The sequence below is a fragment of the Corvus cornix genome, chromosome 5 (assembly GCF_000738735.6).
Source record: "Corvus cornix cornix isolate S_Up_H32 chromosome 5, ASM73873v5, whole genome shotgun sequence".
In the NCBI taxonomy this organism is placed as follows: Eukaryota; Metazoa; Chordata; class Aves; order Passeriformes; family Corvidae; genus Corvus; species Corvus cornix.
In genome coordinates this window covers 22772596-22798059 of record NC_046335.1, presented here as the reverse complement: position 1 = coordinate 22798059, position 25464 = coordinate 22772596, and the positions used below count along the sequence as shown (strand labels likewise).

The 25464-nt window shown below is 45.4% G+C and overlaps 1 protein-coding gene across 1 annotated transcript in view; it reads left to right on the top strand.

Moving 5' to 3' along the window:
* The window catches only part of IFT43 (intraflagellar transport 43), a 44282-nt gene extending 19052 nt beyond the window's left edge, over positions 1-25230 (top strand). Inside the window, 6 exon segments of the mRNA XM_039553225.1 lie at positions 9133-9165; positions 9635-9681; positions 21585-21657; positions 23042-23117; positions 23462-23524; positions 24297-25230. Of these exon segments, the coding sequence (XP_039409159.1) occupies positions 9133-9165; positions 9635-9681; positions 21585-21657; positions 23042-23117; positions 23462-23524; positions 24297-24407 (403 nt within the window). The 3' untranslated portion in view covers positions 24408-25230.
* Positions 25231-25464: the final 234 nt, after the last annotated feature.

The following is a 25464-nucleotide window of genomic DNA, read 5'->3' as shown; positions in this document are numbered from 1 at the left end:
TCATGCATCAAAAGGAAGACACACGAAGTGCCTGCCAGTGGGGAAAAGAAAAGGGAACTCAGTTTTGTATATTGGTGAAGATTTGAGAAAGCAGGGATGCTTCCATGATTCATTTAATTCCAACATCCTCTGATCTCATCTCTCTGACTTTCCTGATAGAATTTCTTCCAGTTTCCTCTCTAGCAGTATCTTAATTTCTTTGCTTCTTGGGACTCAGTTTACTTGGGTGCTTGATCCATTTGGTCTTGCAATGAGCCCTGTAAAATTCCTACAGCTCTGGGCAGCAGCTAGGGTCATTGAGGAATAAACACAGCTTGCTTCAGGTGGCTCTGCAAGCAAACACTGAAAGTGTTGCTTTCAGTAGGAAAGTCCCTTCCAGTGCCTGCACATGTACTTCGTTTCTTCTACATGGATCATGGCAGTTTAGCAACAGGTGCTTCAGCTACAACTGCAATTTCCCCTTTCTGACTGATAGGCCACACAGAGTTGGGATAATCAAAACTTGTTTAGGAAAATGACCATGCTGAAGTATTTTGGAACAGAAGTGGTACAGTGGTACAGAGTCCAGGAATGCATTTGGCAAGAAGGTGAATATTAAGTGCCTCTAGGAAGGAAGGGGATGCAGTCGGGGTGACCTTTAAAACAGGGCAATTCAGTCTCTGTGTAGATACCATTTAAGGCTCTGAAGGATGGGCAGTGGTTCCTCCCTGGAGCTGGAGGAAAGTTATTTAAGAGATTAAGGGGCTTTTTGATTCAAGGTCTCTAGAGATAAGTAGAGTTAAAAACCTCCTGTTTCAAAAATATGGGCTTAAACTATCCTGTATTCTCTCTATAAGAAATGACCCCTGAGAGTGCCTGGTTTTAGAACCTCTAGCAATCCCCGTCTTGCAGCTGGGAGTAGTAAAGTGCTCATGAATTTCTCTATCTGGCACAGTGGGGGAAAGCTTGTGTCATTGCTTCTGTCCTCTACTCCCAATCCAGCAGTGTTGAGGTGAGTCTCAGTCTGGGCTTTCCTGTGACACTGCCACGTTAGGAGCAGAGCCAGACTCCCGGCTGCATGGGAGACGTCAGCCTCACTCTGCAGCTTGCAGCCATCTGCGGATGTCCTCAGTGAAGTGAAGAGTATAGGCAGAGAGGATCAAGGCTGCCAAGTGAGGGGGCACAACTTAGAAGGAGAAGAAAGAAAAGGAAGTCTGATTAAGTTTTGTCTTGAAGTGTCTGTTTTTGGGTTTGTCCCTGCATTGATCTGCAAGGGAATGAGGCAAGTAATGGCCCCTTGGGGACCTTCAGGACTTTCCTCTCAATGTCAGCCGTCATTTTCAATCACCCTCTCCCTCCCAGCCATTAATTTTGGCCCAGGATCATGGGGACTTGTCCATCTATCACTCCTAATTGACACTAAATGATCTGTCAGTTTATTGATGAACGGCAGGAGTGGAATTGTCACAATATATTTTACTTTCTAACAACTCCTCCTGACAATTTTACCTTGTCCATCTCACTCTCCTCACATAAATCTCCATTGGCCTCTCATTCCTTCTCTTGGGCTGATCTGGTGCCAGCCACCTCCACGCCATCAGCACGCATCAAGGACATCAAGATGGCGGTAAGCTGCAATGTGCAGGCCCAGGGTGGATTTTTTCCTCTCTCTCCCTGCCCCCTCCTCTTTTTCTTTCCTTTTTTTTTTTTTTTTAGATAGGCTGGATGTTCCAGGAATGCTAACAAGCTCCTGTCCTCTTGTCCCTTCATGTCATTGCTGGGGTGAGCTCTCCTTGGTGTTTCTGTTTAGACTCAGTAAAGATAACTGGCAGAAAAAGAAAAGTCCCTAAAAGACAGAAGAGTCACCTGAGAATCTCAGTGCCCTGGCTGTGACAGGGGATTTTTGGTCCTTTTAAACCTGCTTAGTGGGACTTGCAAGAATTTCCTGCAAGGGGAAAGTGTTAGACTTATGTCCATTTCTGTCTTTGCAGTGCTCAGAAGAGCCTGGAAAAAGAGTTTTGCTTCTTCTTTTTCCTTCCCCCCCCCTTTTTTTTTCCTTTTCAGTATTTTTTACCATTTTTTTCTCTTTTTTTTCCTTTTTTTTTTTTTTCTTAATTTTAACCTAGATTTCTGTTTATTTTTTCCCAGTTAGTGAAGTTTTCTTTGACTTCTTTTTCTGGAAAGGTACCGGGCAATGGAAGGTCTAGTAGGATTGCAGCTTCTTGCTCCCCTAGAAATAAAGCCTGCATGAAAAAAACAGAACAGCAGTGTGGCATTTTTGGTAGCAGTCCATGTAAGCTGCTGAAGTGGCAGAGTATTCTCAGGGCGAAGTCTCTTTGACCTTTTTTTTTTTTTTAATTGAGAACAAAGCATTTTTCTTCCTTATTTCTCTGCATCTCCAAGAAATTTCACAGCAAATTTAGGGGATGCTATTATTGCTGTCCCAAATATTTCTATTTTAAAATAGCAAAACCTTCTTGAAGAACACATGCAACTTTCAACCCTTTTGTATCTGTCATAGCCAAGGCTAAAAGCTTGTCTGGCCATTGTAGGTCACCTCTATATTGGCTGTGAAGTCTAGTTTAATGCAGTTTACCTGTTGAAATGGACCTGACATGACCTGATCTACTTGCTTGGCCCTATTTCCCCCTCCCCCAGCCCCCTTCCCCATATAACCCCTCTACTATTCTCAAATTCTTAATGCAAGTTCTTAAAGTACCGTCTTTCAGAAGCTGTTGCTCTCAGATGACAGAACAAGATACCATTCAGTAATAGACACCTAATTCTAATATTTTTCATATAAATGTTTTCAGTGAGGCCAGTCACGAGTGAAAGGTCTTTGAACCTTGTAATCATGGAATTGTTCTCTATTGTGAGGTTTGAAAAAAACCCAAACAAGCTTAAATACACTTCCTGTCTCCTTTAGCAGTCAGTTCTTTCCTGTAACCATGAGGATCCAGAAGTGTGCTTTTTTCTTTAAAAGGCAGCTGAAATGCTCCTGTAACCTCAAGAGTCATTTGGTGTGAGAGTTGGGCTTTGTGCTTACTGGAGGCCAAGAACGTGATCACTTGGATAGGAGCCCCTGTTCTCAGGGACCAAAGATGTGTGGTGGATACCTCTAGAAACTGCAGCACTGTTTTCTGTTTTCCCACACAGCAGGAATTTGTGTTGAGTGTTGTTGTTTTTTCTGTTGCTCAGTGGGAGCTCTGAACAGCTCTGCCGGTCAGCTCTCTACCAGTGAGCGAGAGGGGGAACCCTGGGAACATCTGCTTCGGGGATGATGCAGTGAGTAGGCTGAGGTTCAGTGATCCTTGGGAACGCTCTCTGTCAGCTTGTTCTTTTGTGCCAGTTCCTAAAGTCCTGCTTGCCAGAGCTTTCCTCCTTTGTTGTTTCTGTTAAGTAAGCCCACATATTAGGACTTGAGGAGAAACAAAAACACTTCAGCTGGAGATTGATTAAGTGCCTCACAAGTCCATTTCAGCTGGCGCTGGCTAGCAGCAGTGTCTGTCAGATCCTATCTCACAGAGCATGCCTGCTCATTGCTGCATCCATCCTCATCCAGAGTCATGCTCTGGGGCAGTGTGTTCAGCATGCAGTCTGGCAAACACAGGGGCCAGAAGGTGGATGGTAGGACCATTACAGTTTAAAAAATGTGTGTCTGCCCAAAACCCCGTTGTGGTGATACAGCTGGCCATGCATTCCAGGGCTAGGAAGTGGAGGGCTGTGAGGTGACATCCTGTGACAAAAATAAAGGCTCATAGCATGCTGAAATCAATGGCAAAACTTGCCTCGATTGTAGGAGATGTGAAGATTAAACTCTGTAATTTTGTAAAGGAAAACCTGGCTTTTCCATGCTGCCACAGGCCAGGAAGAGAAGGTGGAAACTTAAACCAACAGATTAGAGCCCCAGGGAAGGTGCAATGGAATAGCTGAGAAGAAGCCTTGTGGTGCTTTCCAGCACGGGCAGCAGTTATAATTTACAGACAGCCTTGGTGAATGTGTCCTTTCCTGTGCCACAGCAAACAAGCAGTGACTGAGACCCACACTTGGAGAGCCCGGAGAACCATCAGTTAGCACTTGTGTGTCATATTGGATGTGTAACTTAGTTGTGCCTTAGGCTATTGAACAAGCTGCAACTCCTAGCTCACCGCCCACTCACTGTGGTGATGGGCACCTAAGGAACACTTGAGCAAGAGAGTACAGCGTCTTTTAAAATCTTTTTTTCCCCCTCCTCCCTCAGGCCTAGACCTGAATTACAGTCTTTGCCCGAGAGGCAAAAGGCTTCGTGCTTCCCTGTGGGCTGAGCCAAGCCTTCGGTGTTGAGGTGGGTTGTGGTTTTGTATGGAAGCACTGAGGCAGAACGCGGGCCGCTGACTTGCTTCCTGCGCATCCAGCCCGTCTCTGCCCGCCCTTTGATTGCCCTGCTGTCTCCAAACAAAATGTATCTCTGATCATCACGACCTTCTCCTTTTTTCCACGTTTCATTCTTTCAGCAAAAGGGCAGCTTGGAGCGGCTTTCTGGTTCCACGCGATTCGTAGAAGTGGTTGAGGCATGCCAAGAAATAGGCCAACACACAAGGGCAGATGAACTTCTTCCCCCGCTGCCCTGTCAAATGAAATCAGCCCTCGGTCGGGACTGGCGGCGGGTGCCGGGACAGCCCGCGGGCGGCGGTGGCGGCGGTGCCCGCTCGCGGCGGCTCGCAGGCCAGCCCGGGCTCGCAGGCCCTCGCTGTGCCCGGCAGGGGGCGGCCGCGGCCCGGCAATGCTGCGGCTGTGGCGGCGGCCCGGGCAGCGCGGCTCGGAGCGGCCCCGGCCCCGCGGCCTCGGGCGGAGTGAGGCGGGCACTGCCGGGCCGGCGAGCGGGCTGCTCGCGGTCCCAGCCCTCTCTCCTCCTCCGCCGCGCCATACCGGGCTTTCCCGTCCGGCCGCCTCCGTATGCATTTTAGCAAGCTGCTGTAATTCCTCCCCTTTTCCTTAGCTGTGCTGCCTGCCCCCACACCTCCCCAGGCCGCATGAGAACCTCCGATCCTGCACAGTGAACCCCTTGGAGCCTGGCTGTGGCGCGGTGCAGGACGCAAGTGTGTCTGGAGCTCTCAAGAGCTGTGGACATTAAAAGATTTCAAGGACATTTCTTCCCATTCATACCAGTTATGTCCTCTGCTAAAATAGGTTAACGGTGTCTAATTAACCACTGCACATTGTCATGCTGCATAAAGATAGCATCCTGGCTGTTCTCTGAGCCCTGCCACTTTATCTCCATTTAGATCTCCGTGGTAGTCCATTAAATGAGAAAGAAACAGTTTAACAGAGATGATGTCTACATTGGAACTGCCTTTCACCCTTCAGCACAGAAGTTGCACTCAGCTCAGCTGTACATTAGGGGGGTGTGTGGGAGTAAAGTCTCGGGTTTGAGGTTTAACCCCTTCTCATTAATGTGGACGAAGGATTCCTCCTGGGCAGAACTGAGCAAAGACAACACTCAAGAACGAGATCAGATCCATATCCTCTGCCCCAAGGCAGAACTAGGAGAGAAACAGGTATTCTGTACTAGGAGTTACATACCATGGGGTTACACAAGGACTGTCAGGGTCTTTCACCCAGTTTCACAGCTATTCAACACTCTGAAATAGAGAGGGAGGGGTAAGCAGCTGGCCAAAACCAGAGGGAATATTCTGGGATTATGGTTATGTTTGGGAGTGCTGATGGCCTCTCAGGGGAAGGGAGTTTTAAGGGAACTGTCCAGGTAATGGAGTTGAGTGCGTGTTCTTTACCCCTGCAGATGCAATGGACTTGGGAGCATAAGTGAAAAAAACAGATGTATCCCTGTCTCACAAAAACGGGGAGTGGCTGGTGTATAATACAGCAGACTGAATGTATTTCTGAGCACTGCTCCTGGGATTGTATTGTTTTGTTTGTCTTTACTCGAGTGACTGTATCTGTAGTTCATATTCAATTGCTCATTTTGTAGCTCCTTGTTGCTGCCCTCCCTGGGCTGTGCCTGCTGCTGCAGCAGACAAAGCAGGGCAGTGCACTTCGTGTTGGTGAGAACATGAGAAAAGAGTAGGAAAGCTGTGTATGGCTTGAGTTTAGCCGGGTTTGTTCCATGTGTGCTTTCACTCACCACTAGAAAGCTCACAAGATGATTGAAGAGGGTGCTGTGTACCCAGACCTGCTATTCCTGAAGGAGGAAATGTTGGTCTCAATGTGTTGCAATTGGCATTGGTAAGATGAGACTATTCTTAGGAAGGGGTACTCCACAATCCTTAAAGCAATGTAATATCTTCATGAAGAAATCCTGTGAGGCTTTCCATAGTACTTGGAGGGCAAAGAGACAAGCAGGTGATTGGTTCTGCAGGAATACTGTCCCCATGTGTAGCTTAGCCCTCAGCTAAGTTTATGGAATGGACAGAACTGAAGGTGGGGCACCTTTTGAAGATCTATTAATGATTTCTCTTGCTGCCTTGAAGGTTTTTAACCTTAGGACACAAGACAAAGCTTGTCTTTCCTCTCAGAGTAACTTTGTTATGTAGATTTAAGTAATGTGATTTCGCCAAAAAAGCAAAAGACTAGTTAAACAAAAAATGTTTTGTGATTTTTTTTCCTCAATCTGAAACAAGAGCCAAAAAAGTAATTTGGCACAAACAAAATGAAAGGAAGCCTTATAAAAAAATAGAGGAAATAGTGGGTTGCCTGGTATCTTCTTTGCTCAATCATTAAGGCCATGGAGAGTGTAAAACATACAATTCCTTACTGTGCTACAGAAGGTTCATACTGTATTTTTGGGATTGGTTTCTACATGTGACTTATCAGCTGGCTTGAAATGCTAGTTTCATTAAATAATGTTATACCAAATCAAATATTAACAAACATATCTGGTACAGGTGACTGGAAGCAGATGTCTCTCCTAAACAGAAGAGCAGTCATTTCTAGCTCCTGCTCCAGTGCTGTCGATACATAAATGCTCTGCATAAACCACAGTACTGTCAGTGTGACAGACTTGCCTCACCCAGTGCCACCGTTGGGATCTGTGGCACAGGGACTGAGGTGTTTTCCTGAGGGTGCTGACCATGGGCCTGCAACTTGCCCTGGAAAGAGGAAGGAACAGTCTTGTTTGACAGGAGAGTTCTAACACCTGGGCTCTGGGATTAAAGGGGCTGGTACTATTCCCCCCTTCCTGCTGATGAGTTTGTTCCCCAAATTACTATTTTTTCCAATATATAGTGTAGCTGTTTCATAATGAGGTATTTGCTTATTGTCCTGAATAAATCCTTTCCTAACAACAAGGGAAAGTTGAGAAAGCTTAAGTCTCAGAACATAAGCAAAGCAGTCTCTGCCTCTAGGACTAACATGACTGTCTTCCCTGTGGGCCACCTGGGTATCAGTCATGACAGGGAGCTTAGGAAGAAGAAACAGAATTTGCTTACAGGGATAGTAGGAGTGACCTTTTCTCCTGGGAAATATAAACATGTGGAGTGTTTTATTCCTGCCTGGAGACAGGAGAAAAGATGTAAGGAGTGTGAGTACTGAGCAAGAGAATGTTACTTGGGGTTGGACAATCATCAGGAGTAACAGGATCACGCCAAGAAGATGTTAAATTGAACCCCCAGGAAATCATCTCACTGTGCAAGGCTGTGCAACACCATCATTTGGGATGTTTCAGCCGGAGAGGGCAAAGCTATGTGGGAACCAGTTCTGTGAAAGCATAAAGGAGGAATAAAATAGGAGAAATCTTGCATCATCTTTCTACCTCTATCTTCTCAGAGTCTAAATGCCACTGAGCGCTGGTGGAGGGTTCTCTGAAGCCATCTATGTCTTTCTCCATACTATCAGGAGGTTCACAAAAAGTGTTTTGTACTACCACTGGGGAGAAGGATGGAGCTGGACAGTTCATCCTCACTGGAAGAGCTCTTTCCTAAACTCCCCAGTTCTGTTGCATTTCTGCTCAGATGCAGATGTCACCACACAGCTGCAACTCTGATTATAGCAGTTTTATTACTGGGCTCAGATCACTGATTCAGTGTAATCTTTAGCTTCTCACATTCTGCAAGCTCCAGAGAGAGCAGTAGAGACAAATTACTTCCTTCTCCTTGTACCTCTTCTCCATATAGCTAGACATCCTCTGTGCCCTGCTCCTTGCTCTTAGAAGAATAGATTATTCACAGGAGAGCTAGATGAAGACTGTAACTTGCTAGAACAGAGAGCAGATGAGGAGACACCTGTGCCATGTCACAAAGTGCTTTGAAAAGAGCAGTGCAAGGCAGGGCAACTTTTCTTACACCTTGGTGTGTCCTGGGACAGTCCATGTGATAAGGGAGAGCCCCATGTATTCTTTGTCATGGCACCCTGACCTCAGGGGAGGGGAGAATATTTATTCCCAACACACAGATATAAAACTTCACTCCGCAAAATGGCCAAAGCAATCAGCGAGTGATGGAGTATCTGCTAAAAAGAAACCTGGCATTTAATTAACTTTTCAAAGTGCTGGTTCAGCAACCTCCATGTTTTACATTTTGAATATTGAAGAAGCGTCCCTAATCGGGACTGAATTAGTTCTGGGGTTGCCGGGGTGGAGGGCAAGGGAGCTGCCATTTGCCAGTGCCTCCCCACCATGTTATTATTATGAACTCCTTTTAACTTGGCCAGATCAATCCTGATATTCTGCAGCAACTGCATGTCTGACCTGAGCTTGGCCAGCTCAGGTGGGACTCCTAACCTGAAAGGCAACCAGACAGTCTTTATGCACAACCAGGGGGAGGAAGAACCTGTTGACCTCACAGGAGTAGGTAGACAAGGTATAGCACCTTCTTCGTTCCTTAATGTGCCAACCTCTCTGCTCAGGTATGGTCAGCTTTACCTGCAGCTGATGGCAAAGGGGATAAAAAAGTATCTGAGAAACTAAAAAAACAGGGAATATGGTTCTTGCCATATCTGGGCATGGCTGTCTTTTGGAACCAAGTGGTTTTGTTTCAGTTTGTCGCACTCAGGGACTTTTTGATACACTGGCTTAATAGTCACTCAGAACTCTTTAAGGTGTGATGTGTTCTATCAGACCTGGTGCAGGAACTGTTTTACACAATAACAATTATATAGGGAAAGGTAAAGTTCTTAATTTTCTCTAGCCTTTCCTAAATATAAGTCTTCCTTGTCTTGCAGGTCAGGAAGAAAGCATGCAGAAGAAGTAGAAGAGTAAGTTCCCATTGTTACTGAGATTTCTTCCATAACTTTTACATCTGATCTGATCATCTGACCAGCACACCAAGATCTGAAAGTTGGGAAGGATGCAGAGCCTTTCAGGAATTCATGTCATGTGTCCTGGGATGGGGCAGGGCTGGTCAGTCTATAGTTCCCTGGATACGGAGTAGATGATGGCTCTGTCACTCCCATAAAATAGAAAGAAGGAAAATGAGAAAGCAACTTCTTTCCTCCCAGACCCACCCCAGGCCCTACTGTCTGCAGCCTAGGGGTTTGTCTTAGGTACCTCTTGATGAGATTTCTGCTGAGCTCAGCAATGAGGGGTATGGAAGATCAGTCTGCAGGCTAAGCATACTTGGGAACTCTCTCCTTGACAGGCTGTGAAGCTTATGGGGAGGAAGGGGGCACAACAAGATGTTTTTCTGGGCTTGAAATTGAAATTCTTTCTTGTGCTTTGCTGCAGCCATCGTCTCAGACAGCAGACCATGGAGGCATCAGATGATGGAGGAGGTAAGGTATCACCTACTTGACTGCAAGAAGTGCCTTCATGCATGTCTGGGGGCTCTTCTGAGCAGAGGCATCTTGTAAGAAATTGCAAGGAAATGAACCACTCTGGGGGTAAGCAAATGTGGGAGCTGCTTAGGTCTCCCCAGATGAATGAGAGAGAGAGAGAGAGAGAGTAAAGGAGATGGAGAGGGAGGATGAAGAAATGAACCTGCAGTCTAACTCTGGTTCTTCATGAACACAGAATTATAGAGGACCCTTGGCAAGCAGGAAAGTGCTGAGGACACACTTTTCTCTGGAATTACTTCCATGGAGAATCGTGGACTGGGGCAAAATGAGAGCTAAAAGCATAAAAAAAGGTTAAGAGTGGGGAAAGAAGTCCCTGCTCTCCCCTGGTTTAGGTGATAGTATGCTCTGCTTAAAGCATCTGTTATCTTTTATGGCAATATCCTTGTTCCCAACAAGACAAGCACCACTCTCCTGGGGTCTTTGTCGTGGTTGAATTCTTAATTTAAAAAATCTGCTTGCCCTAACCCAGGATCATAGATCATAAGCTAAACATAAGCACTGGTGTCCCATCTCATCCGTGTACAGGCTGCTATGAAATCTACTGGACTCCTGACTTAGCACTAGTTTTCTTTACAGTGTATATTACCAGCTCTTCTAGGACTGGATGAGTCAAGAGAAATCTCAGGAAAAATCCACAGTGTGAATTTCAAGACAAGCTCTAGACAACGGTAGGGAGCATAGAAATTCATTAAAGCCTCTATGAGGTACCTCAGTTTTCAAGGACTAAGAATTTTATACAGTGTATAAAAAGTTGCACCTGTAAAATATCACCAAGCATCAGAAGAATTATCTGGAGTCACAAAGGATCAGACATCAGTGTGGCTAATGAGATTAAATGAAGACTTACTTGGGTCTTCCAGACTGATAAAGCATTGCAACATATGACTGCCAGAAGTGGCACCTTTATAGCATTGGCATCTTCAGAACAGACTAAATTTTCCCCGTGGGAAGTTTCTTGGGCTTCTTAAATTTCAGTGTATGTCACTGAGGCTGGTAGTCTGTTCTGAACAGCTCTGACTGTTTGCATACATGCTGTCCTTTTTGTTGAACCTTGGTCATGTACTTGGAGTATGACTGTCTTTGCTAACCAGGCATAAAAATGCTTGCCACATGTTTGTTTGTAGCATGTGACTTTCAGCACTTCAAGACCTTGGGTAATAAACATAGCATAGAATTGATACAGAGCGTGGTATGAAGACATTTTGAATCCTAATACACTTCACTTATTTATCTGTGCCTAACCTAGGCACAGATTAGCAGTTGAATTTGGATTGTTTGCAAACTGGAGTTTGGCTTCGGATTAAATCTACGCATTAGAAGAAGGATCCTGCAAATCTGATACAGTTCCTACCCAAGCAGTTTCTGGTGCAAATATGCTGGGTTGTGGGTCTAATTTGCATATAGAAAATCTCGAAATGGATGGTGCATTGCATGGTTGTGGTCCTATTTTGACAGGGAGATTAAGAAAACTATTCTGGGAGAGGAGTTTTCCATGTGGGCTCAGCAATTGCAGTGAAGAAAAGTGACATATAAACAAACTCCAGAACTTGAATAAAGTTACTTTTTTGAATAAGCAGAGAGATACAAGTAAGTGCCTAGTGTAGAAGGCAGGGAGTAGCATGCAGCGGCTGTGGCTGGGCAGTAAATTGAGCTGTAGCAGCCTCGCCTTTGCATAGAACTGCACTTGAGTTTGTGTCCTTAACTGTAACCGTATAGCTCAGATTCTAAACATACAAAAATCAAGACATTGGTGTATGGATCCCCAAGGATGGGTCACGGTTATTTTGTGCTGCATAATGTGTTAGCTTGTACACCTTAATATGAACAGGCGCGGTTGCATAACGATTGCTGCTGTCAACCAATACATTTGGATCGCCTTCCTTTAACCTATTAGAAAGCTGAGCTGTACCATTCCATTAACATTGTTCGTCCCCCATCCAACCTTTTCATTAGAAGAATGAAGGACAAAACTATATGCCCTTAAAAAGGTGTTCCTGTGAATTTGGAATGTGCTCAGTTGTGATCTTTTATACATTACTTACACCCAGAGACTCCGAGTTTGGAGTCCATTTGAGAATGTGTTAAAAAAGTATAGGGCCTGTAGAGAACCCAGTTCAGCATGTGGAGAATAGAGGGAAGTTTGTACAGCCAAGTGGAGGCTTTTGGGCTTGATATGCCTTGTAGCTTCAGAAATAAAAGTGGAAATCTTTCACTGCTCCTGGCCTGTGTATGAAATAGCATCTGATTCCTTATCTCTGTGGGAATTTGGGAGAGAAGGACAGAAACTTCTTAGGCTGTGTGAAACGACTGAAACGGTATGGGAGATGGTAAGTGGGTGGACCAGACAGGGACATGCATGGAATGGTCTGCAGTTTCAGTACTTTGTTACAGTTGCACAGGGAAACCCAGAAGGTGGAAGTCATCCATACTGCACACTATAATATCCTTGAGATGCCAGCAGTGAAGAACTTTGGCTCAGATCATGCTCAGAATTCATTTTCTCCATTTCATATTTCTCTGGAGTCCAGGACAAGACAGCCCCTTTAAGAGGTTGCCAGTATTGAGTTATAGGAAAGCAAAGACTTGTGTTTGGCTAAAAGCACCATTTGCCCCTGTAAAACTCCAAGCTGGGAAGACAGTTTTGAAAAAGTGCAGTGTCTCTTCAAAAGTAGCTCTGGAGCATCTGGTTGATGCCTACAGCACCCACTGTGATCTTAGTCCCCACCCTCCTGAACACATGCTGGTACTCGTGAGTACTTGGGCACAGCAAATGGATAACACCTTTGTTAGTGGGTATGTGCCCACTGGACCTTGGCATGGGGGACCAGGTCCTCTGCATGGTGAGAAACCTGCTTTTGCAGGATTTAAAGCATCACACTTGAGGAATAATAAACCTTCACAAGCAACACAAAAGTGCTTAATTCCTAAAGGACAGGCCTAGTTAAGTCACTTTTGGCCAGGGGCAATTGGGGGCTTAATGCTTTGTATGTAGCAATTTGTGCAATCTGAGAGAGAGGAGTTTAAGGGTAATTGCTCAATTTTCTGTCCATGTCAATGGGGAAAATGAGCAGCAGGGACTGAGCTCTGTATGGCAGGGAAACTGCATGAGATAGGAGATGTGAGATTCTCAGTGGAATTTAAAAGGTGCTATCTGCAGAGCACTGCTTCCTTTTCTGTAGCAGCCAGGAGCTTCTGCCACGTGCAGACTATCCTTTGTCATGAGGTGGAAGGGAAGATGGGACAACCAAGCTGAAGTTGATGGGCTTTCCCTTCCCTTTGCTCCTTTCTCCAGCAGGGCACAGAGGGCTTTGCTCTGCTTGTATGTCTCTGGCACAGAGCTAGATAGGGCTGTTTCCTGTCGGTATGAGAAATGCTAACATTCCTCCCCCACCTCAGCAATCTGATTTGTCCTTTGGCTAGAAGTTTCTTTGTTGTTACTTTCTTGTCCACCAGTTCTGCACTGCTGCATTGCATTCCCCCGATGTCTTTCTCCTCACTACTTTGCCCTTGGATTTTTCTCCTCAGCACTTTATGGGAACTTATTAGCTAAGGTTGTAATCCCTCTCCCAGCTATTCCCACATAGACTATTGCCCCGTCATCAGAAGTCCCTTTCTGCTTTCTCTCTGTTACCCTTGGGATGCATAGCTCCTAGGGCTTTTCTTGGAAGACTGGGATATGATGTGTGATTTTCTGTCTGCAGGAACAACAGCTTGTTATTTTAAAGCAGATAGTGTGTGTGAATGAGACAGCTGATTGAAATGAAAGCCTGACTGTGCTACACAGACAACCCAAACCTGACCTGCAGGTGAGGAAAGCTGCCAGGAGACAGTTACTAGATCTGTGCCCTCAAGGCAAAACCCCTTTCTGCCTGCTGGGAAGCCTTCTCAAGGAAGCAGAGTGGATGATTAGACCTCTCTATGCAATGTCAAACATCTAGTAGGACTTCTTACCCTTCTGGCATGTGCCAGCAGCTCCTTTGCATTTGAGCAGGATGAGAGACCAGACTCTGAACAACAGAGGAGGAAGTGGGCAGATGCCATGGTCCCCAATCCTTCTGGGCAGTGATACCTATCTGTCAGGTGGGAGGTCTGTCATTCACAGCCATAAAATATCCAACACCTCTTGAGCTGCATGCGAATACGCACCAGTGATGGTATTGCTCCAAACAGAGCTGAGAATAGAGCACAGTGAGGGTTATTGTTTGCTCTATCATTCCTGCTCAATTTTGCCAGTTGCTTCCCTGGTAAGCTGCCATTTTTACAGAGCACTCCAAGTGCTGGTGGATTCCAGAGGCCATGAGCTGCAAGGATAGCTGCAGTGGGTAAGAGGGGCAGAATGAGGGTAATGGGAGGGCAGAATTTGCAGGAACAGTCAGGGATATGGCCAGTGGGTACTTCATAGGCTCAGAAGGCAGTGTTGGAGTGATCTGGGGAGAGCTAAATGGATGAAAAGTTCTGAGCATTAGTGAAATGGAGACAGAGTGAAAGACACAGTGTTTTGGAAGTGGTATGAATGGGCTGAATAGAAGGTTTTGGGGTAGAGAGTGTCAGTGGTTGTTGGGTGTCTGGGATTCTCCATTGTGACTTTGTGTGTGGCTCTGTCAGCACACCACAGTCCTCCCCTTTGCTGCTCCCCCAATGCACTACCCTGAGTCTCTGTGCAAGGTCACTGAAGGGCAGACTCAGCCCAGCCTGATGGTTTCCACTGAACTGTTGGTCCAGGCCAGTTTGAACTCCTCCAGTAACGCTGGCATTGTGATCTAGAGCCTCTGGTGCTGGAGGAAAGCTCTCTCTTGAGAGCCACAGTGGGCAGGGGAGAGAAGAGAGTATGTCCCAAGAGATTGTCTGAAGTTCTGTTTGAAGCAGCAGACCACTGGCCGAGGGACAGTGGGCTCCTTAATTATAAGGAAGCACATACAGCTTGTTGGGGACTGAAAATGACACTGTGGGGAAACATCTGCTGCTGCTAAATTCTGCGATATGGTTGATACACAGTCATATTGGGTCTGTGATTGCTGCGTCCATAAATGTAGTTGACGGACTAGGTTTACCTAAAATACCCTTTAAGAAAAAGCTCTTGAAAGATGATTACAGAATTGAGACACCATCATTTAAAACTGCCTGAGGCAAACTCCTTTGAAAATTGCAGCAGTGGAGGGACAGAGAGAGAACCGCGTAGCCCTTGATTGTAGTGTCGTTCCCTCAGGACCCGTCCCCCCTCCTCCTCAGTTTCTCATCTCATATGAGAGAGAGCAGCAGTAAGATTCCTCATCTGTCTTATGAAAATCCGATTCTGAGTGGCTCTGATCAAACCCAGCTGGCTGTCAGCAGTGGTGGCCTTGTGTGGAGGGAGGGAGGCTTCTGAGGAGTCGCTGGATGTGGAAGTGTCATGGGTGCTGCCGATCAAAGAGGCATTTTTTAATAAATATATATAAGAAAAAATAAAAAACCTAAGGATTTAGCATAAAAGAAATGTAGTTTGTCTTGTTTTTCCAGCATAACATGAAGAGGATGAAATAGAATCAGGCACGCCTGCTCCTGAACATACTTCCACAGGAGCATCCTGAGAAGCTGCTTTCCCTGCCCCAGTAATGCTCTAATGCAAAGTCCCTCATCTCCAGCGTTGTTGAAGAGGGTTTTGTGTTTCTGAGTTCACCACACCCTCTCCTGAGAGGACATGAGAAGGACACCTCATGCCTTCTCATCTGCTGCCCCACTACCTTCTGAGTATGTTTTAGCAGGGGAATACTGCAAAGGAACAGGGAACAGTCTTTAAAAAGAGGAAGACAAGAGGAAGACACATGTTACTGGAAAGGAGGGCAGGCATAGCACTCTGTCAGGGGGCTGTTGGTAAGACTAGGAGCTGTGTTACCACTCTAAATGCTGATAACCTCAGGAGCATGGTGGACTCCAGGTCTTGGGCGTGGCCTCCAGTCTCTCCCGTCTTCTGCTGATGATGAACAAACCTATGCATTAAGAGATTCCTCACCTTAAAAGCCATCAGTGTCTGCTCCTACTTCTTGCATAAGTACAAGCCATGCACTACTGCTTGTGAAGCCCTGCACTGAGCCCAGTGACTCATCTGACAGGGCTGTTCTGTGCCTCTTCTCCCACTTCGAATGACTGAAACTGGGCAGAGCCTTTGTGTCAGCAGCAGCCTTGGGAAGCAGCAGACATGCCTGATGCCTGTCCCCTGCAAGCTGTCAGGTGCAGAAGAAGCCATGCCACACCAAGTAGTCTGTGAAAGCACGACACTATTGAAGCAAGTAGAATGTCTCCCAGACCACCTGACCCTCCAGCCAGTCATCCGTCTAGCTGAGATGCAATATTATGCAAGGCAAATGCATAACCTTTTAAGGCAAAGCTGTAGGGTCAGTACTGAATCTGCTGTATGACCTTCCCTAGATCCTGTGATTCCTCTGGCACCCGCTCACAGGGTGACTTTTCCCATCAGCTTGGCCAGGTTGTGCTGTTACTATTCTCTTCTCAGAAGGGTGCTTTGGGACATGGGACACTCAGCTTATCTTCTGCTTATCTCAGCTGTTGAGACAGTGCCCTGGTAGCTGTAGTACTGCCTGCTTTTCACTCTGCTGCTTTCATCTCCCTGCTGGCTGATCAGGCAGGTACGCTGCTCCATGTTGGCCTACTAGTAGGGCAATTTCAGTCAGGGAAAGACATCCCTATGAAATTAATGTCCAAGCATCCAAAGAAGCGTTCTTTATTGTCTCCATTTGCCTGCTGCTCTCCTGAGAAAGCTTCCAAGAGGCTTCAAGCTTGTTTGTGTGCTCAGCAGAAGCTGTCTGTGTCCCTTGTTCTTTATGGTTTTTTGAAGATTTTTTTTTGCCTGTTGCTTTCCACTTTTTTATTTTCTTTTTTTTTCTTCTTTTTTTTTAATTCTCCATTTTTCCACTTAGAGAGAAAAATTATTTATTGCATTGAGATGTGCTAATTAAAGCCATTTTCTGGTATTTGGTTACTGAAGTGTTTGATGTCTCTCTGACAAGACCATGAAATGCACAGTGTGTCCACAGGGACAGAATTTGCTGAACACGGTGCTTTGTAAATGAGGGGACACAGTGTCGCAGCAGCTCATGAATATGAAACGCCCATGATGCTACCTCAGTGGACTTGGGAACACAGATGAATCCTGTCATGTGCTAAATGAGACCAATTTCTTTCACTTAACTTCATCTTCAATCAGACCTTCCATTTGCCTGTTTAAAATTCCCCAAACGTGATGCAGAAGGTAACAGCATTCAGTAAAACAAAGTTTTGCAGCAGCAGAGATATTGTAATTATTTCAGTTTTACATTTTATGAGCAAGCAACATAAAATTAGTTTCATTTTTATACCTGTTTGGTGGTAAGAGACTGTCAGCTCCAGAAGCCACTACCCTCTTTGTGTTCTCTGGATATGGTGGTGTGTGCACAGGGAGGGCAGCACAGTCCCCACAAGAGTGTCCATTCTGAACTGGCCTTTGAAATACTGAGCTAGTTGGGGAAAGTGGATCAGACTATGTGAGATGGAGTCTTCTTTGTTTATGGGTGCCAGGATGTGGGCTCAGGGTACTCTTAAAGCAGCTTAGGGAGTAAGCAGCAACCACACTCCAACTAACTGCAGGCCTGAACTGGAACGTGGTTTCTAGATCCAGCTTTGCCAGTAATTTATTGTCTATCCCTGGAAGAGATTCTGTCTGTCCCTTTTTATGTGCCATCTTGTATCTAGCAGACAGCTTAGTTCTTTGGGGCAAGGATCAGATCTTACTGTGAGTTTACAGGATTTTAAGAGACCCAGACTGCAGGTATTGCTACTAAACCAAAAATCAGCTCTGCTTGGTAGGGGAGGTGCAATTTACCAACTTTCAGGAGCAGCTGGGTATTAGATTGGTACAGGTTCTTCCACCTCCTGCTCATTGTTTTCTGTGGTTGTCTTCTTTGCCTGTCAGTAAGTTACTTGCTAAGAAGTCAAAAAGGTGATGGTTAGTAGATGTACTTTAATATGAGCACATAAAGCCCTCCTTTCTGTATGACTTGAAAAGCTGCTGTTCCTTTCTTATTGTTTGACTGTCTGCATGTAGCATGGGTTGCCTTCACTCTTTCCCCTTCATCTTCTCCTCCTCCCATTCACACACTTCTGTCTTATGTCATTGGTGCCTTGCCATAACTTAGTCACGAAGCTCTTTTTGTGTAAGACCTAGCTAAGTTCAGCTATTGAAATAAAATATTATTCTTAATTATATGCTGGGGCTTAAATGTTCTGGGACAATCAGTTTTGTGCAGTGACTTAACTCCCCAGTTAAGCAACATTTGGTGCTGGTGTCTCCTGCCCTACCATAATTTCCATACGAGTACACTCATTTTGGTTTTATTGTTTGTTCACTTGTTCATAATAATCTGGGAGGTGGAGGGGAGTTTGCATTTGTCATCTAGCATTTGGTGCCCACTCATCTTTGCACAGGTCGTTTGTTCACTTCATTGTTCACTACATTACAGTGACTTGGTATCTGTGAAGGTGTGTTCTTTTGTGCAGTCATTTCTGAGGTTTTTCTACATGGGCATGAGAGCCTGGCCAGTAAAGTATGTGTCAAGGTTCTGCACCAAAAACATAGGTTTATGGAAAATGATCTGAAGCCCCCACACTATGAACAGGAGAGGCAAAATGTGGGTAACAGAGCAAAGCACACAGGGTGGGGGGTTTGTCATGCAACTTTGTTGTTGGGAAAAGATGCAATGTGAGATTGGGAGGACATTCACACACATTATTCCTGTGAACATTTCTGCATCTACTAATGTTACATGTAGAGCCTCCCTGCAACTAGTGGGAATATTAAAAGTAGAGCATATGCCCACTCTCCTGCAGCACAATAGCCCGTGTTGTGCTCTTCTCTCTGCAGCAGACACTGTGCTGCAGCTTAGCTATGTTACCAGAGCTTATAGGAAAAAAAGATGTGAGTCTCAAGAAGAGCAACAAAACAATTATTTGGCTGGAGAATGAGGGGGTAAGGTTGAGCCCTTGGTGATAAGTCAGAACTGAGACACTTTGTACAAACTGTGTACAAACTGTACAAACTGTACAGAGAGAGAAGGGAGAGGGATTGTGCAAAAGTGGCACCATGGGACTTGGCAGAGGGAAGAGGTAATTATGAGTAACAAGTGAAATAAAGACCCAAATATTTCAGGAATTATTTGCCCCTGATAGCAGTTAGCCTAAGGACCTGATAGTTTCTTAAAATTTGTGATATTTCTGTACTGTTTCCTGTCAGTCTCACAGTCCTAAAGGGCATTGCCTCTGCCTAGAAATGGGCAAGGCATCCACACTTTGCAGTAAGAACAAGCATGCACTGGCCTTTGTTGGAGGGGCTAGCAGGAGCCCCCAGAGCTTTTCCAGCTCTTCTGTCTGAAATATTTTCAAAGTGTCTATAAAATATTGGAGCCTTGAATTTCTTTTGGAAAGAATTTCCAAGTGATCGCCTGAATTTTGCTAATACAGAGTGGAGGTCATGCTCTGCAAGGGGTTTAGAAATCTCTCCATGGAATTCAATGGCAATGAGATAAAATCAGCACTGAAGAACCCAGGAGTCTTTGTGAACCTGCAAAATGGAAGGGACATCACTGATCAGGGCTCAAAGTTTACAACTTTTTCTAGTGTAAAAATAGATCAACAAAAACAAAAGAGAACTGGGAAGAGGAGACTCCTGAAATAGCTGCCAAAATGAGCACTGAGTGAAGAAATTCAGTTTTCTGCATACACCTTTTACATTTCTGCTGTCAAAGATGGATAAGGATCTGACCTTCTCCTGCTCCGTGGGTGAAGACAGCTCTGTTCCCACGTAGTTTTTAATTAACTTGTGTTTGCTGAGAAACGTTCATAGTCTCATCCTAAAAAGGATACATTAATTCAGGAGAGGTTAAATGGTTCTCATTTCCATGGTCATTTTGCTGGACTTCATGGGGCACCTCTGCACAGGGCTTCATTCCCCGCTTTGGACCAGTCTCACCAGTTGGTTCCCTCCTTGGTCCGTGTTGCTTATATACAGGGATTTTCTCACACATTATCCTTGAGCAGACTTTACCAGCTGCTTACACGTTGCTCTGTCTGTCCCCTTTGCTTTTGTCCCCTAAATTTTGCTACAAGTTTTACCAAGAGCTGGGAGCCTCTGCAGGGAAAAGCCAGCAGGATAGCAGCTTCTACCAGCTATTGTCCTCACAAGCAGAGGTGGGGAGATCTGCCCCAAATTCCCAGCGATGCACAGGTGAGACATGTGCCTCCTCTGTCTTAGGGGCAGCCTAGGGGCTGTTGCTGCAGCTTCCCTTTTAAAAGTCTTTGGGAAGTTTGCTGCAGTTGGAAAGCCTCTTCGCAGGCACCTGCTCCTTGGGCGGCTGGGGAGCTAGAAAGCACAGCTCTGCTGAGGCCGGCCAAGCTGTCACTCCTTTTGCCGTGGCCAGGCGCTCGTGACAGCCCCTGTCCCGCTCAGCCTTCCGCCAGGCAACCAATTAGCGAGAAATCCCACTGTGTGGCCAGCTCCGGACGGCCACCGCGCCAGGGCCCGGCTGACCCGTGCCCTGCTGCAGCTGGGCCAGGGCCATCTCCTGGCCAGCGAGCGGGGCACCGGCGGACGTGCAGCAGGGGAGGGCAGCTGAGAACCTGCGCAGCTCTGACAGGTGGCTGGACAAGGGGCTTCTCGGGAAGGCCCCGCCCAGAGCCCTCGGCACCATAGGTGGGAATGTCTCTCCAGCTTCTGAATATTCATCTCAGCCTGGGCTGCAAAACGGGGCAAAGCCAGGCTCAGCTGCCTGCTGCCATCCAGGAGTAGCGTTGCTGCACTGCTGGCAGAGCTGGGAGCAGACTGCTCATTCCAGTGCTGAAGGGGCCAACTTTGCCTGCACACTGGGCAAGCGAAACCTTTGCCCTAAGCCAAACCAGCTTCTCCATGGTCTGAGGGCTTGGGGTCTCTGGAGAGCCTTGGTGGTCTTGAGTCTTTAAAGGAGCTCTGTATTGCTGTACTCTGTTCTTGCTTTGTGCCTCCAGTTACTTTGCCTTCTCTTTCTCCTTTTTTTTGCACTAACTTTTTGCAGTGCTTTGTCAAATGACAAACTGTGCAATACTTTCAGAGCCTTGCTTCTTTAGCAGGATGCAAAGTACACTCAGTTCTTCCTTCTGTTCTAAATTCTTTTGTTTCTAGCATCCTTTTTAGTTGGAGTAGGCATAGTCGTTGTGCTGGGAATACCCAGTGACCTTCAGCCATTCCAGGATGACACTGGAAATCAGGAAAAGGTTTGTGACAATACAACTAGATGTGTTCCCAAGTGTTTGTATCTGCTAGACCACCAGCACTTCCTTCCTGAGGAAGGTCACAGGCCTCTGCACAGCCTGAGACCCCAACAGCAGCTTCTTCAATATGTAGTTTTATATGTATTCTCTCAGTTTCTGCCCCACGTTTCATTTTTAACAGAGTCTAAGTGACTGGTGTCTGAATAAATGATAACACATAACAAGCAAATTCTTACCAGTTGATGATGGCAATGTAGGCAGCAAGGTTTAGTACATCTGGCTTCTTTCGCTTCAGGGTTGTGTTCAGATGCATAGTCCATGGCCTATAGAGCCCTACCTGGATTAATCTGCTCCTCTTGCAAGATTTCTTGTGACCCCAGACTTCAAAGTTTTATTGCCTTGTTTTAATGTTAAACAATGTATTTTAAATTATTTCTAAATAACCCTTTTGTGTTTTCCTCTAATAAGAAACAGGGAGCTTTGTATCTGTGAAGCAAGAGAACCTTTGTCTTCAGTGAGAGGAGAGCACAACACTCCCCACTTACTGCTGCTGCTTTCTCTTGTTGCAGACATTCCCATAATCCCTGACTTGGAGGATGTCCAGGAGGAAGATCTGGCCATGCAAGTGGCAGCTCCCCCCAGGTAAGAGCACTGCCAGGTGCCCTCGAGGCTCTCATCAGCAGTGCAAACTGGCTAGTGAAATTAAACCCATCTTACTCATGCTCTTTGGATGTCAGCAGCAGTGCCATGCAGCAGGATTTGATGCTGTGTTTTGGACAGTAGGGGTCCAAGCGGAACAGTGCAAACTGCTTGTTTCCTATTACATGGAGAAAGCAATTACTGCATATTCTCTCTATGTAAAAAACCTACATTAGAATAATGTATTTGATGTTGCAAAATTAAACTCTCAGAAGTAGGGAATTTCTTGATTTAAGGTTGCCTGCATAACTCAAACGTCTCCAATACACATGCATTATCACACACACTTTGATTATGATGGTCATAGGCTGCTTTGCCCTCCATAGGATATCCTTCTTACTCAAGTACGTAGTTAATTTGCAAAGTACCATCCTGTTGTTTGAAGGTGCTATCACAGTAGCCTTGGAGTCAGCTCAAGGGAGACCAGAAGGTTTTAAGAAATGAAAGTTTTTGGGGTTTTGTCTTAAACATACCAGGAAAGTCTTCTCTCCTCTATTGGGCCTATTGCCAAGGTCACAGACTGACCCTTATTTGGAAGGGTGGGATATCTTACTCCTGGCCCAGATGCCTCTCTCACAAGTGTGGAGTAGTTACTGTTAACAAAATACAGCTGTTAACAAAAATAATTGACACTTTATAGTAGTAAATTTAAAATTACTGTGTCTCTCACTGGAGTTCATTTCTTTTTGTCCTTTTTTTTTTTAATCACGCGATCTGTATTCATAGTTTTCCTGCAGTAGAAAAGACAAGTGATTTTCATGGACAAACACAAGCAAATGCAATTAATAGAGGTCTTTTCTATAGTGTTGCATCACCTGTGAAAGCGAGTGTGGTACAACAGTGTTATCACCCCACTACACCATGTTTTTCTTGGAAGGCTACATTTTAAAAAGTCATATTTGATAGTTCTGTTACAGCTCAGACTTGAAAATCCCAAAATCTCTACTATTCTGTAGCTTGTATGGTGTTGCTCTCAGAGGCTCCTTTGCTAAGGCACTGGGGCTGTTTGAATGCTCACTACGGTCTTCTTTTCTTTCTAGCCCTTGCAGCTAGTCTACAGATCTTCTTTTGGCATGCTGGTTTCTCTGAGGGAGTCCATGGTTGTTCCACATCCTATTTTTATGCATGTGCACAACCTGGTACATAGATTTGTCAATGACTGTTCATTTGCTGACTGAACTGTGCTTCTGTCTGGGTACATCCATCCCAAGGGTCTGCATGGGGGATGTGGACACTCAAGGCACCAGACTACTGTTCATGCCACCCTTCTCCTCACATGCGCTTCCACACTGACACAGGCTTGTTCTCTGACCCTTTCTGGCTGCAGTGTGCAGGTGAACCGTGTGCTGACCTACCATGACCTGGACAAAGATCTAATGAAATATGCTGCCTTCCAGACTCTGGTAAGTGGATGTTGCTATGGGCTGGCCAATGTGAGTCCCTCTCCTTCCGGGCTCATGTCATCCTCCACAGTGATACTCAGCTGCACAAAATACACAGACTAATCATCCAAAGAACTTGCAGTCTCCGTGTAAGTCTGTTCCTCTCTGCAGCATGGCTTTTGTACTTGTTTGTGCCTGTAAATAATGTGGATATGGTATCTGTTGCTCAGGTGAGGTTCTTGGAGTTGTCCTGAACAAAGTGACCCTTATGAGACAAATGTGGTGACATCTAACAAATGTATCTGGTGAAATAATCATGTCCGTTTTCTCAGTGTCTGTAAGATTGTGACTCTCTATGTTCATAGGATGGGGAGGTAGACCTGAAGCTCCTCACCAAAGTTTTGGCTCCAGAGCATGAACTACGAGAGGTGAGTCTTTGTTTTGTGGAAACACCAAGGTAAAAGCTTCTTGTGTGTCTCAGACTGTACTAGGAAAGGAAGCCATGTCAGTGGGGTGGAGAAGAGATGTGAGGAGGAGCTGGTCCAAGCTGTTGGAGGTTTGATTTCCCCAGCAGATATTTTTAAAATAGATAGTGCTTTCTTGATGTCAGTTTATGGCATCGCTATGATTGGCCCCCTTCAGTATGAAGGAGCTAGTCAGGAAAATGTAAAGGGCCTAGTACTGTCAGAGATACCTGTGCTTTGTTTTGTCCTTCGGTAGCCACCATGAGCTACAGGTGGTTCTACAGAAAAGTACAGAGGGACAAAGGCAGAAAGCATTTGGGGTTTGGGCAGGGGGTTTTTAAAGCAGGACAGAACAACCTCAATACAACTGAGCTCAGGACTTGCAACAGAGGATTTCTGCAGCTTTGAACTGCACATGCTTCAGTAGAAGTGCAGAAGAGTGGAAGGGCTCCTTTCTACACCCTGCCTGGGAGTATCTAATATTAACAATTATATTAACAATTAATGTCCTTTTTGGAGTTTTGGAACATGAATAATTTTGTCAATGTTTTAAAATTGTAGCAGGGATTCACATTTCATTCTGGCTAGTATTACTGTTCTAGCCTGCTGAATCTGAGACTTCCCTGGTCAGGGCAGTTGCCTTTTGGTTTCTCTCTTTGCTGTTCTGGCATTGTTCAGAGAACTTTGGGTGACACCAGTAACATGTCAGCATGTTTGTCTTTTTTCCTCTTGGTAGGATGATGCCAGCTGGGATTGGGACCATCTCTTCACAGAGGTGTCCTCAGAACTAGTGACTGAGTGGGACGTGGGACAGTCGGAGAGGGAGGACCACCTCAGTCTCCCGTAGAGCTCTGACACACCAGACGTCTCATACATCCATCCCCTGTAAATAGTTAAGCACTTTAATTTTCTATTCACTTGTTTGTATTTGAGAATTTATTTCAGACATGAAAATAAATAGGACCTTGCTTCATAGAAAAATTGTCCTGGGAGAAGTTTTGGTTATTTTTTTAATAAGAACTTTTGTTCTCATAAGAAATTAAGAATTCTAAACACAGTAAAATATTTACTTACAAACAGTCATTGCACCTCAATAGCACCTCTACAGATAACTGCAATGGTCAATCTTTCCTCTGTGGGAATGCAGCCTGTCTAGAGTGGACCATCATACAATGGAGTGTGGTTTGCACTGATGGCTGTCAGAGAAGCTTAGGCTGATACGACTTGTTTTCATAGGACATCCAGGTTACCATCTTCCTCACAACAGACACCTCAAGTTGTCAGGATACCTGATTTACATTTCATCCAGCAGCCTCCAGCCTTTCCTTGTTAGCTTAACCTCTCTCTTGCAACATTACCTCTGTATTGACTCAGGAAGCAGCATCACCTATTAAACTGCCACTTCTTACAGCACCTATTTATACCTTGAGGTCTCCCAGCTAAATTCTGACCAGGCATAACCTCACTTAGCTTTTGCAATCACATGAAACCACAGCCCGAATGGAGATCGCTTCAGGCAATAGGTAGTTTGCAAGGAAAATGTTTATTCCATGTGTGTGAAAGAATGGAACCTGATGCTCTCAGACAAGGTAACTCCCTGGTGGGTGTCTCCTTGGAACCAAATAACTCACTCTCATTGTCATCTAAAGAAAAACTCATTTAGCTGTTAATACCTTGTCCCTGTAGAACCGTGGTCATTATTTGCGGGAAACAGTAACATTACTTCAAAACCAATGTCCTTCAAAGCCTTGTCCTGTTGGAGAATCTTGCTATGTTTTTCTGGGGAGTGCAGGTGCTGGGAGGAAGCTTGCTGTGCTGCTTTTCTTTGCTTGTTTGGTCGGTCTAATAGAGTACTGCATTCCCACTTTTGTGACAGCAGGACAGGTCAAATAACTCACTGTGAA